Source organism: Perkinsus marinus, assembly GCF_000006405.1.
Source record: "Perkinsus marinus ATCC 50983 genomic scaffold scf_1104296936976, whole genome shotgun sequence".
Classification (NCBI taxonomy): Eukaryota; Perkinsozoa; order Perkinsida; family Perkinsidae; genus Perkinsus; species Perkinsus marinus.
Genome location: NW_003213971.1, coordinates 226,333 through 237,925, shown reverse-complemented (window position 1 = coordinate 237,925; position 11,593 = coordinate 226,333). Strand labels below are relative to the sequence as shown.

General features: G+C 41.6%; 2 protein-coding genes across 2 annotated transcripts in view; both read right to left on the bottom strand.

The window, feature by feature from the left end:
• Pmar_PMAR001401 (ATP-dependent protease La, putative) overlaps positions 1-10,220 on the bottom strand; it is a gene marked incomplete at both ends in the record, with an annotated part of 19,894 nt that extends 9,674 nt beyond the window's left edge. Inside the window, 26 exons of the mRNA XM_002783509.1 lie at positions 13-54; positions 109-232; positions 813-948; positions 1,291-1,393; positions 1,553-1,661; positions 2,591-2,728; positions 2,774-2,815; positions 3,295-3,393; positions 3,441-3,542; positions 3,585-3,643; positions 4,427-4,541; positions 4,964-5,088; positions 5,403-5,555; positions 5,821-5,928; positions 5,979-6,093; positions 6,494-6,621; positions 6,940-7,062; positions 7,585-7,727; positions 8,576-8,697; positions 8,893-8,982; positions 9,027-9,118; positions 9,196-9,303; positions 9,357-9,477; positions 9,642-9,675; positions 9,954-10,124; positions 10,168-10,220. Of these exons, the coding sequence (XP_002783555.1) occupies positions 13-54; positions 109-232; positions 813-948; positions 1,291-1,393; positions 1,553-1,661; positions 2,591-2,728; positions 2,774-2,815; positions 3,295-3,393; positions 3,441-3,542; positions 3,585-3,643; positions 4,427-4,541; positions 4,964-5,088; positions 5,403-5,555; positions 5,821-5,928; positions 5,979-6,093; positions 6,494-6,621; positions 6,940-7,062; positions 7,585-7,727; positions 8,576-8,697; positions 8,893-8,982; positions 9,027-9,118; positions 9,196-9,303; positions 9,357-9,477; positions 9,642-9,675; positions 9,954-10,124; positions 10,168-10,220 (2,755 nt within the window). The remainder of the gene's footprint in view (positions 1-12; positions 55-108; positions 233-812; positions 949-1,290; positions 1,394-1,552; positions 1,662-2,590; positions 2,729-2,773; positions 2,816-3,294; positions 3,394-3,440; positions 3,543-3,584; positions 3,644-4,426; positions 4,542-4,963; positions 5,089-5,402; positions 5,556-5,820; positions 5,929-5,978; positions 6,094-6,493; positions 6,622-6,939; positions 7,063-7,584; positions 7,728-8,575; positions 8,698-8,892; positions 8,983-9,026; positions 9,119-9,195; positions 9,304-9,356; positions 9,478-9,641; positions 9,676-9,953; positions 10,125-10,167) is intronic.
• Positions 10,221-10,620: 400 nt separating this feature from the next.
• Pmar_PMAR001400 (leucine zipper-ef-hand containing transmembrane protein, putative) overlaps positions 10,621-11,593 on the bottom strand; it is a gene marked incomplete at both ends in the record, with an annotated part of 1,748 nt that continues 775 nt past the window's right edge. Inside the window, 4 exons of the mRNA XM_002783508.1 lie at positions 10,621-10,768; positions 10,812-10,922; positions 10,987-11,043; positions 11,094-11,183. Coding sequence (XP_002783554.1) covers positions 10,621-10,768; positions 10,812-10,922; positions 10,987-11,043; positions 11,094-11,183 — 406 coding nt within the window. The remainder of the gene's footprint in view (positions 10,769-10,811; positions 10,923-10,986; positions 11,044-11,093; positions 11,184-11,593) is intronic.

Below are 11,593 nucleotides of genomic sequence, written 5' to 3'. Positions count from 1 at the left end.
ATGTAAACTCACCCGGTACAGTATCAAGTTGATTAGCAGTACACACGAACAACACTTCGACAAATCAACAGGTACCTGACAGATCAAATACAACACTTCTTTACATACCATCAACTCGGCAACTCACATCCATATAATGATCAGTAAAGCTATCGTTCTGATTAGGGTCGAGAACCTCCAACAATGCCGATGCAGGATCCCCTTGGTGCGACGCTCGACCCAATTTATCTATCTGATCAAATCATCGCAGTGAAAGCAGCAACAACAACAACAACAACAACAACTACTACTACTACTACTACTACTACTACTACTACTACTTCGCGAATAACACCGATCAGATCACCCCACTTGGCGTGAAATACTCGCAGCATTCCACGTGTTTTACGCGTTATTCACCGCTGGCACTAGTTTTTTTCGCCAAGTTGAAGGTGTGAAATACGTTTTTCACTTTTGTTTTTCATATCGCGGCTGAAACTCCAATGTGTTCGATTTTACTAGTCCAAAACGTCCAAAATAGTTTATTAGAAATCTTGTACTCTCACGATCAAACACACTCTATACGTGAGCTGGCGAGATTCTCAGCGAGTTGAAAGACAAATTTCACGAATATGCACAAGTTGGAAGCTGGCCTCGGTGATGACATTGAGAGTGGCTGTGATACTTAGGTAATCTCCACGAAGTGTTATACCTCGCTCTATGAAAAATGGGAAAAGCTATGTGTTTGCGTGCCGCGTGGTGCGGTCCGCTGCACGCATGAACAACAACAATTCTTGATGGTATCCATAAAACTCTCCCAACCGAATGCTAACCTCGTCAATAAGAACCAGAGGGTTCTGCGTCTTCGCTTTCTTTAAACACTGTATGATTTTCCCGGGCATAGCTCCAACGTAAGTACGTCGATGACCTTTTATTTCGGCAACATCTGAGAGCCCTCCTACCGAGAATCTGAGAGTAGTAGTATACGACCAGGGGAATCTACAATATTTTTTTTAGAATTTTCCACATGACTAGGAATACATAGGAGTTTCACGGGCCGCCGTGATATGAAAAACACTAGTGAAAAACATATTTCACGACTACTGCATATCACCGCGAATATCGCGTTTTTCACGACGAGTTTTACGCCTGAGTGGTAAATAACGCGTCAACAAAGTGATGTGTTTCAAAACATGATACGGCGTAATTACGTAGTACAGTGCTTTCACTTCACTTCAAAACGCGTTTTTCACACCGGGTATTACGCCACTTCACGTAAAACAGGTGAAACTCTACTGAATTTCAACTCACCTGTAAAACTCCCTATTAATACTGCGTGCAATACTCTTACCAACACTCGTCTTCCCTACACCTGGCGGCCCAACCAAGCAAAGTATCTTGCCGTGAAGTGAACCTATTCTGAATCTTTCAATTCGAACATTATCAATAAAGTTCCACCCTAGTGATATGAAAAACACTAGTGAAAATATATTTCACGACTACTGCATATCACCGCGAATATCGCGTTTTTCACAGAATATTTCGCCGCTTCACGTAAAACGCGTGAAGTTACCTTTTAATTTCCCAACAGCGATAAACTCCAATATACGCTCCTTCACATCCTTCAAGCCGTAATGATCTTCATCGAGGACCTCCGAAGCTCGGGCAATATTAAAATTATCCTGAAAAACAGCATACCCAACTAAAGGGAAAATAGGATACTATAACATATATATACATCGTTACAGTCCTGATACGCCGAGGCTATGCACTACCCGATGCAGTGTTAGAGGAATATATGTTCGCTTTCCTCAGCTGCTGAGCTGAGGAGTTTCCAAAGCTAATTATAGGAGTTTGCACACGATTTCGGGTAGAAAAATATTCAAAAACCAACAGAAAATTTCCTCACAATTTTCACATTGTCACCAACACATGTGGATGACCATTGCGTTTTTATACAATTCACGTTTCAATGATTGAACCTCAGTCAGAAGCGATGGGATCTCCAACCCTCCTCAGCGTGCTTTCTTCCCATTGGGGTGTAGCATGCTGAGGTTAGAGCTTTGCCCACTCCCACTTCAGCGAACTGTACAAGTTCTCCCAATACAAGCATATCACACCAGAGGTAAGCTTGCTCACGAAAGTTACTCGGTAGTGATAGGCGTATATAAAATTTCATTTCCTCTATTTTGACATATTCGAGTTTCACAACCCGTTTTACGTGAAGTGGCATCGTAAAACTCGGTGAAAAACGCGATATTCGCGGCCTGTAGTAGTCGTGAAATATATTTTTCACTAGTGTTTTTCATATAACTCCTATCAAATTTGTATCACTAATATCATGAAGTATGTGAGATATAACTTCACTGAATATCAGCGTTGGAATAGGAATATATGTTTACTTTCCTCAGCTGAGCTCAGGAGGAGTTTCCCCAGCAATTATACAAAATTACTTATGAATTCGGGTAGAAGTAAACACAAACCAACAGAATTTTCATATTGTCACCAACACATGTTGTTGACCATGTGCATATTTTTTCCACACTACTGAATATCATGAAATTCACTTTCATCCTACTCTGCATCACAACAATTGCTATCAACATCTCACCTCGCTGTAAATCCCCCAAGGCAAGCTCGTCAGCCATTCTAGGTAACTCCTGGTGATATTAAATTCAGAACTGTTCTGCTCCAAAAATGACAACTTGTTCATTTCAGCGTCGATGGTCGTTTGAACGTCTTTCGGTACCTTGTAAATTACATCCATCCTTCAGGAAGGTAATACGCCGCTTACCGTCTTCCCCTTTAAGGCCTCTCGAAAGCGCTCTAAAACGGCCTGAAATAAAAGTTGCTTTTTAAAGTAGGGGAAAAATGTGCATATCGATGACATGTGCACCGGGGTAATTTTGAGAGATTTTTCTTTATTTTTTCATACAATCTGATTCACAATAAGCTCCTGAGCTCATTTGAGGAAAACCAAACAAATGTCCCAACACTGCTTTTCCCTTCGTATCTAAGACTTACAGTAGACTCCTCGAGAACATTCTATACCAACTCGTACTTTGCACATAAAAACTATGTGGGAAAATATGCACATGGCAAACTACATACGTTGATGAAAAATAAAAATTCCGAAAAGAAATTTTGGGATTTTTTTTTACGTTTTTGTGAACTTCTTAGCAAGTTCGTATATAAACTTCTATAAGGAAACTCCTAAGCTCAACTGAGGAAAGCAAATTTATATTCCTCCAACACTGTGTATAACAGGTTCAAAGCACGACTCTACTACAAAGAAAGCGACCAGTGTGAGTTTACCTCTTTATCGTCTTTTTCCAAGCCTAGTTCCTTTTTGATAACTTTCAACTGTTGTTTCAATAGGAACTCTCTATTCAACGACTGCATTTTCTCATCCATCTACCAAGAAGCAATATACCTCGTATAATTCCTCACCGACGACCGACTTGTTTTTGTATGTTTTGCTGTAGACTAGCAACTTCTAGTTCTTTCCGGAGTAAGAGAAGTGCATGCTGAAGTCTGTCGGCCGGTTCAATGGTGTCCATAACCTACCACACTTCCTACACATCACAAGATGATATACCCCTTACTGTCTGCAGTTCGACAGGATCTGCATTCACCATCGCTGAACCCAGATCAGCCAATCGACCTGAGAAAATACCAAGTCATTTGGAAAATGTGAACTTGCCTAAGGCTGGCAGTCTAGCGGCTGAGATGTGCAATATTCAGCTACTACGAAATAGGGGAGGTCCTCGCAGATATTTTGATCTAGTACTACTACACTAAGCTACCATAGTCTAGTAATATTTATATGATACTAAACTACTCTCCTTGTATGAGTAGTTCACGATTCGCAACACGTGTAAATTTTCGTAAAAAGATTCCAAAATATAAACCCGAACGCATGCGTGCAACTAGACCTTCTTCCCTAAGTAAGGCAGCAGGGAAATCACCCAATTTACAATACAGGGAGGTAGTCACAACAAATGGCAATTCCGCTTTATGAATGGATTCTAGATATTTCGCGAGTTTCGTCACCAATAATACTCTCGCGAGTTTTTCTGATGGAACTGACCCACACCTCAAGTTGTAAGTAGTAGGACTTCAACGTTAAAAATGGCGTCCTCCATTAATAATTTTAAATTTGACGTTTTTTTACATGAATTTTATGTTTTAAAATTGGGGTCTGGATTTTTTCAAATTCTGATGGCAACTACCGATCAATTTAATTCGAAATTGGGTATTTTTAATAATCTCAAAATCGGAATTGAATATTTTCCAATAGAATTTCCCTAACTTCATATCAATACTTCGTTCGAATTTGAAGTTGGCTGAATTTGAATGTCTGACTATAGGTTAAGATTGAGATCCCACTATTTCCACTTGAGGTGAAAAGGTAAAGTTATGAACACTCTTAAAGAGAAGAACTCACCGAGATCCTTAGGCGTGATAGAAAACTCCATACTGGTTTGCATACTGTCAATTTGCTCCTTAAACCATTGATTCACTGCTGCTATCTGTCGTATCACCGACAGGGTCTCCTGTATCTGACAGAAAAAGAACATTCTCATACCACACCATGCGGAACCACCCTCTAGCCCTTTGGTTACAGTGCATCTCCTACTTCTAGGAGCATAACCAAACTAATCAATTGTCGAGGAAGTTGCTGTGCAAATGAAAACCCAAATTTGGTAAAGTCTTCAAACCAGTGGGAAAAATATATACATAGTTCACTATACATATGTTGGTGACAAATTGAAAATTCTGCGAGGAATTTTCGGAATTTTTTTTCCGGTTTCTGTACACTTCTACTGAGATCGATGGTCAACTACATATGTTGGTGACAATGTGAAAACTTTGCGGAAATTTCTCAGAAAATTATCCCACTTTCTCTGCACTGCTATCCAAATTCACATGTAAACTGCTATAATAACTGATAAAGTTAACCATAATTTCCTCCAACACTCACCAAAGCCTTTGATAGCTGAGCCGCTTCCTCCGCCAGCTCCCCTTCCTCATCCAACACGTGCGTGACGTTAACCTCAGTAGGAGGGCCACAGACCGACGTAGACTCCAATAAAATTCGATGCCGACCTGCAACAACGAATAATCAATTCGGGAAAATTTGGTAGTAATATGGAAATTTTGGGGAATTATTTTCGATTTCTGTACACTTCTACCCGAATTTGCATATAAACTTCTAGAATTGATGAGGAAACTCCTAAAATTGCTGAAAAATACATGGTTAACTTCATGTACTGGTTGTGATGAAAATTATCATAAAAATTTTGGGAAATTTTTGTTATTCCATGTACACTTCTAACCGAATTTATGTATATGCTGCTCAGTAGGTTGAGGAAACTCGTGAGCTCGAACATACATTCATCCACATATCAGTTGACCCTTACCCGATAGGAAAACATGAAGGACATCTTTTTGTCTAAAATGGAATACTTGTTGTATGCGAGCATAGCAGCCAACATGGTGTAGCTCAGTAGTCGGGTCGGTGACAACATCTCGGGACCCTACAAGCCTCTTATCACCCTTGGGAACTTCTGTACCTACGAAGATCGATTCAATTCAATGAAGTTTCACTCGTGATGTGAAAATTTCCGGAAAACTAACACTGTTATCGATCACTGAAACATATACTACTTATGATTTGCATAAAATATTACGCCACTTCACGTAGGAAAAAAAGGGGGTGAAACTCCATGAAGTACTATTTTTCACGCGAGAGTAGTTCATCTAGTGAAATATACCAAATGTAGACATATATAACTTTTTCGCGATATGAGATTAACACAGATCTTCCCTAAAACCGACCTTCGTTATCTTCAGAGTCGGCCCTTTTACCACCATTAGGAGCCTTCTTCGATCGAGACGATCGTGCCAGTGATGACTTTGGTGACGGCAACATCACCGTGTCACCATCTGGTGAAAAAACAGAAATTTCCACGGAAGATGTAGTCGAAAAGTCCCACCTTCCAAATCTTCCTCGTCCCCTTCAGCTGTGGCAAGAGGCTTGTTACGTAGGAATACTCCGACATAGGAATGCCCAGGATGGCTCGTCCACATCTCGAGTATCGCTGTTTGGGTCTGAGAATAATAACATCATACCACTCCTCATTGAAGATGACGCAAATTCAATCAGCATACTATGTGCTCTAAAGTCGACTACAGTCTCATTCTGGTGAGCACGCTGTTGAGTCCAGAATCAATACGATGAAATCACAATTATATTTATCAGTGTAGGAAAATATGCATATGGGCTACTACATGTGTTGATGACATATGAAAATTCCGAGAGGAAATTCTCATAGGTTTCTGTACAATTCGTATATGAACTCCTATAATTAGCTTTGGAAACTCCCGAGCTCAGCAGGTGAGGAAACCAAATATATATTCCACCAACACTGATATCTATAGCGAGTTAACTCATAGCATGAAAACTGAGCTTATTGGAATTGAATTTTGAGGGTTGTCTTTTATAACTCACCTCTGGGTTGGTAATCTGCAATGCTGCGGCTTGCCCTGGGAAGAGGGGGCGTCGTTGCAGCGGCAAACAGACAACTTTAGGAAGGTCCTCAGAGGTCTGCCCTTTAGAGTCTTTCGAGGGGAGCCTACCTAAAACGAACTCAATGACGATGTTGGACTTTCACCCGTTTTACGTGAAGTGGTGTGATACGGCGATGTGATATGAATTCAAAACGACTTTGACTATAATTTTTTAACGAAGTGTAGTAAAACAAAACCAAGGCTATATTCCTAATCAACACGCTCTCCTCAATAGGACTAGCCATCCAGCTCACTTCGGGAGTTCATCCCATAATTTTCCTACACAATTGCCACTCGTGCCCAAATCTCGTTATTCACTGCTCACATGCGTTTTTCGCAACATGTATTTTTCATATGACGTATGTAACTCCATCAACACCAACCCACCTTTGCCGCTGATCATGCTCTGCTCTTCCTCAGGACTACTGGGTGGAGCTACGCCATACCGTTCCTCCAGCAACTCCTCCACACCAGAAGTAGCTCCATCATCGTCCTTAACTGGTGGGGACTCTAATAGGGAACCTTTTGAGCTTAGCTTTGGAACTAATACTACCTGTTGGTTTCCTATTGCCGCTGAGCCAATTTCTTATACCTACCAATAACGACTCAACAGCGCTGTGTTGGGTTGCAGAAAATGCACGAAAACAGATTTGGCTATAATTTTCTAAAATGTGATGTTTCAAAACGAAACCAAGGCTATATTCTTGAGTAGCACGTGTTCCTCAATAGGACTAGCCATCCAGCTCGCTCGGGAGTTCATCCCATAATTTTCCTACACATTTGCCACCCGTGAACTCATGAACAACAACTACTGCAACAACAGAGCGGCGCCCCCCCCCATAACTTTCCACACACACTGAGTGGTAAAGCCATCCAAGCCTTTCTCAAGTTCCACTGTTGGAATATATATTTCCTCTCTTCAGCTGAGTTCAGGAGTACAAATTCTAATAGAAGTATACGAAAAACCAATAAGAATTTTCGTATTGTCACCAACACATGTAGTTGACCATGTGGATATTCCCCCTACACTACCTCTGAAAACTGCTTGACGGCGACCACCACCCTTTTCGTCATCACTACTACCACTACTAAAGAAGCCTCGATGAGATATTGAGGGTATTGTGGTTCGAGTTATAAGGACTGTTGAGGAGCGGCATAGCATAGCCGGCAGAATCCTAATGGGCCCAAGAGGAGGGGCCAATGGGGGCATGATGATATGAATTATACTACTCTCGTGATGAGGAACTCCCCCACTACACTCAAATCGATATCAGCAGGAAACAGTCACACGAGTGTATCGCTATAGTTACTATACGAGGATAATACTATACTTCACTACTATCCTCCTCAATCACCACCCAGCTGTCTACCCTGACCGCCGAATGGGACGAATTATACCACTCTCGTGAGGAACTCCCTCACTTCAGTCTTCACTAGTAGCAAATCGTAAAATTCCAGCTAATGGGAGCTTGGTATTGCCTATGCTAAGTTCCTTATAATAACGCGAAAAATTTCTGTACCATAACTCAGCACATGGTCAGCTACGGATCTATGAAAATTCTGAGGAAATTTTTGGAAATTTTTCTTAATTTCTGCACCCTTCTACCAGAGCTCGTACGAATAAAAAGACTCGGCAGAACTTCCCAAAAATTTACTGAAAATTTTTTATATTCTCACAATCACACGTCGTCGAGCATGTGTAAAATTTTCCCACATGGCTCGGCACCAACAACCGATCAGTTCGAGAAGATATGCACATGGTCAACTACATGAGTTGGTGATAATATGAAAATTCTGGAGAAAAATTTCTTGTTGATTTCTCCTATGAGTAGTGTGGCAACCCCCGAGCTCAGCAGCTGAGGGAAGCAAACATATATCCCTACACTGTTCCCGAGTAACTACTACCGAACACAACTTTTTCACTTGATCACAACTATAAACATCAAATATACGATAGTCTCAGCGTTAAAACATCATCAACTCCTTTTGGTATGAAATCAATTTACATTAGTAACTATCTCACGCCGTAGAAGTTTCCTTCCGAGATGAGTCAAAGTCGACCTCAGAGTCCTCACCACTGGAGGGGTAGAAACGTCGCTCTGCATAGTCCGCTTCACCCAGCTTTCGGCCTTCTTCTATGAGCGCCTGAGGCAAACGACAATAACAACAACAACAGCAATAACAACATATACAACAACAACATATACAACAACAACAACAACAACAACAACAACATATACAACAACATATACAACAACAACATATACAACAACATATACAACAACAACATATACAACAACATATACAACAACAAAAACAACGACGAGTTATAAACCCTACCTGAACGGCTGCTATATCCTCTTCAAAGGTGAGATACATGGAATTCAACTCCGTCTCCACCTCGGGCATTTTATCGCGGCTCTGCATGGCCTGATAATGAGCATCCTAGGAAGAGGACAAGTCCATATTCCCACCGCTGGCCACGACTTCTCCCTTAGTGTTGATAGGTGACCAATTTGTCGCATCAAGATTGCCTCTTGCTTCTCCACCACTGACTGGTACAACGCTAAAATGATTACCATACCACTCCTCCCCCAACTTCCTTCCAAATCCACATCAATACCCCATGTAACCCTCTCCTACCTAGTTCCTCCTCCAGCCTATGTATCTTCCTCAGAAGCTCATCCCTGTCCAGCCTCTCGTCCTCACTATCCACCTCAGAATATTCGCTCACAGGCGTCGATACACTTTCTGGTGATAACAACAACATGCATATCACCAACATTTCCAACTAAATGTCATACCACTCGCCGCTGGGTCCTGGAGGACTTCCGAACCGGGAATATTATCACTTCTAACAATATCATTAACAGTATCAACACCAGTGGCCTCAGTCATAACCGCACCCTCAGCAGTAGCAGCAGCCTGACACGTACATTCACTTCCCTTACTTGACGACCTCAATTTTGGAGGAATATATGTTCGTTTTTCTCAGAGTTTCCAAAGCTACTCAGAGGAATTCGGGTAGAAATGTACAGAAATCAACGAAAAATTTACCAAAATTTCCATGTGCATATTCTCCAACCTACCTTCTTTCGACTCGCTTGCTCCTCTGCAATTTGTCTGACAAAAACCAACATCATCATCAACAACTCTCAAGGTAACAAGAATACCAAAACTGCGTAATACACAAACTCATGTTTTCATTCATTTTAGCATCACCGAAAATTCATATTATATTAGAGTTTCACTCGTTTCCCGTGAATTGGCGTAATACTCTGTGAAAAAAACCCGATATTCGCGGTGGAATATATTTTATTTCACAGCCTGTGAAACTCCAATATACTATTAACAACACATGAAAACTAATCATAACCTCCCAAGAGCGGACTCCCTCCTACCTCGCCTCTCGCTCGAGCTCCTCAAGCCGCTTAGCTGATGTCTCCGCCGCATCCTTTCTCCGCTCACCCTCCCGCCTCAATAACGACTCAGAGGTCTCAGGAGGGCTAGCAACAGCAGATGCAACAGTCTTATCTTCTTTACTAACAGTGTGTGCAGAAGTCTGCTGTAACCTAAAAGGATATTCCCAACCGCTGGCATTCACCAAATGCCTACATTGCTTCCTTTTTCATCTGCTCCTTTGCTCTCTCTGCTGCTGCCGTAGCCATGGTCAGCCTACCAAAACGAAAGGAGAATATTATACGAAAATTTATCGAATCAACTCAACCACTGTTTGAAGAAGTATTTATACTAATTGATAAAATAGTTAAAATTTGAGTTATACGACTTAGAAAAAAAGTAGGTAATAGTAGTAAGCACGTAAAACGGGTTTTACGTCAGGTGGCGTGATACTCTGTGAAAAACGCGATATTCGCGGTGATATGCAGTAGTCGGGAAATATATTCTACGCTAGTGTTTCTCATATCACTGATGAAACTCCAATTGCAGTTTGCGGTAGAAAAATATAATTATTCAAAATAGGTTTACATACAACTTGAGTGATATAATTGGATTTCGAAATTCGACGTTGAGGGAGAAAAAATCTACCACAAAAACAGACCGACCGACTTACGTATTATTCAGCTCGCTGACGAGCCTCTCCCTCTCCGTCCCTGGCTGCTGTGCCATAAAGAACGTTCGAGACCACAACAACAACGACACTGGTATATCCTTATTAGAGGATACTTCAAGCCACGAGGACAGCTGTGCTCTCAACCTATACAAGAGTACTGCTTTCCTCTACTGCTCTGTATGACCACCTGTCATCATCAACATTCACGTAGGGCATACCGCGCATACGGTTAGCCTCAGCTAGCTCCGCGTGGCTCAGGTTATTCACTCCTTCCCAGAGAATATCGCGATCCTCCGACCTGAAAGATTCACCAAAAGCTGACCTATTCCGTATCTTACACGCTCAACCTCAAGATACCTCACCTTAGTCGCGTAACATAATGTCGCAGCTGCAACACTATATGCGATTTGAATGCATACCTACTCCAAAAAGTACACATTTCACAGCGGAGCGAAGCACATGAACCTACGGTCGCAATCCCAACATGGCACATATTGCCCGCAGCTGCTCTACACTCATCTGCTCCAGCTGAAACTCCGAATGGAAGAGTTTGGAAAATCTGAATACACTTTAATCACACAAGTGCAGAGGAAGTCCCATATGCATTTTGACGAGAGTCAATATATTGCGAACCACAGCTCGACAGAGATTATAAACACTTAAACCGGAGAATAGATTTATCAGAGATCCAACGTTGAAATTTCACCCTAGCGATATAAAAAACACTAATAAAAAGCATATTTCATATTTCACTTCGCGTAAAAGAATTGTGTTATCGATAGCAAGGGCCTACACATCTAAAATTTACACGAAGTTCTACGCCACTTCACGTTAAACTGGTCGTGAAACTCCTATTATATATAAATTTAAAGATTCCCAACGACCCTCGACCAGCGCCCCCACCGTTTGAGTTCGAGTAGCGACGGAAAGTATGGCCCCGACCCTTCCCCCTCCTCCAACCGCTCCAGC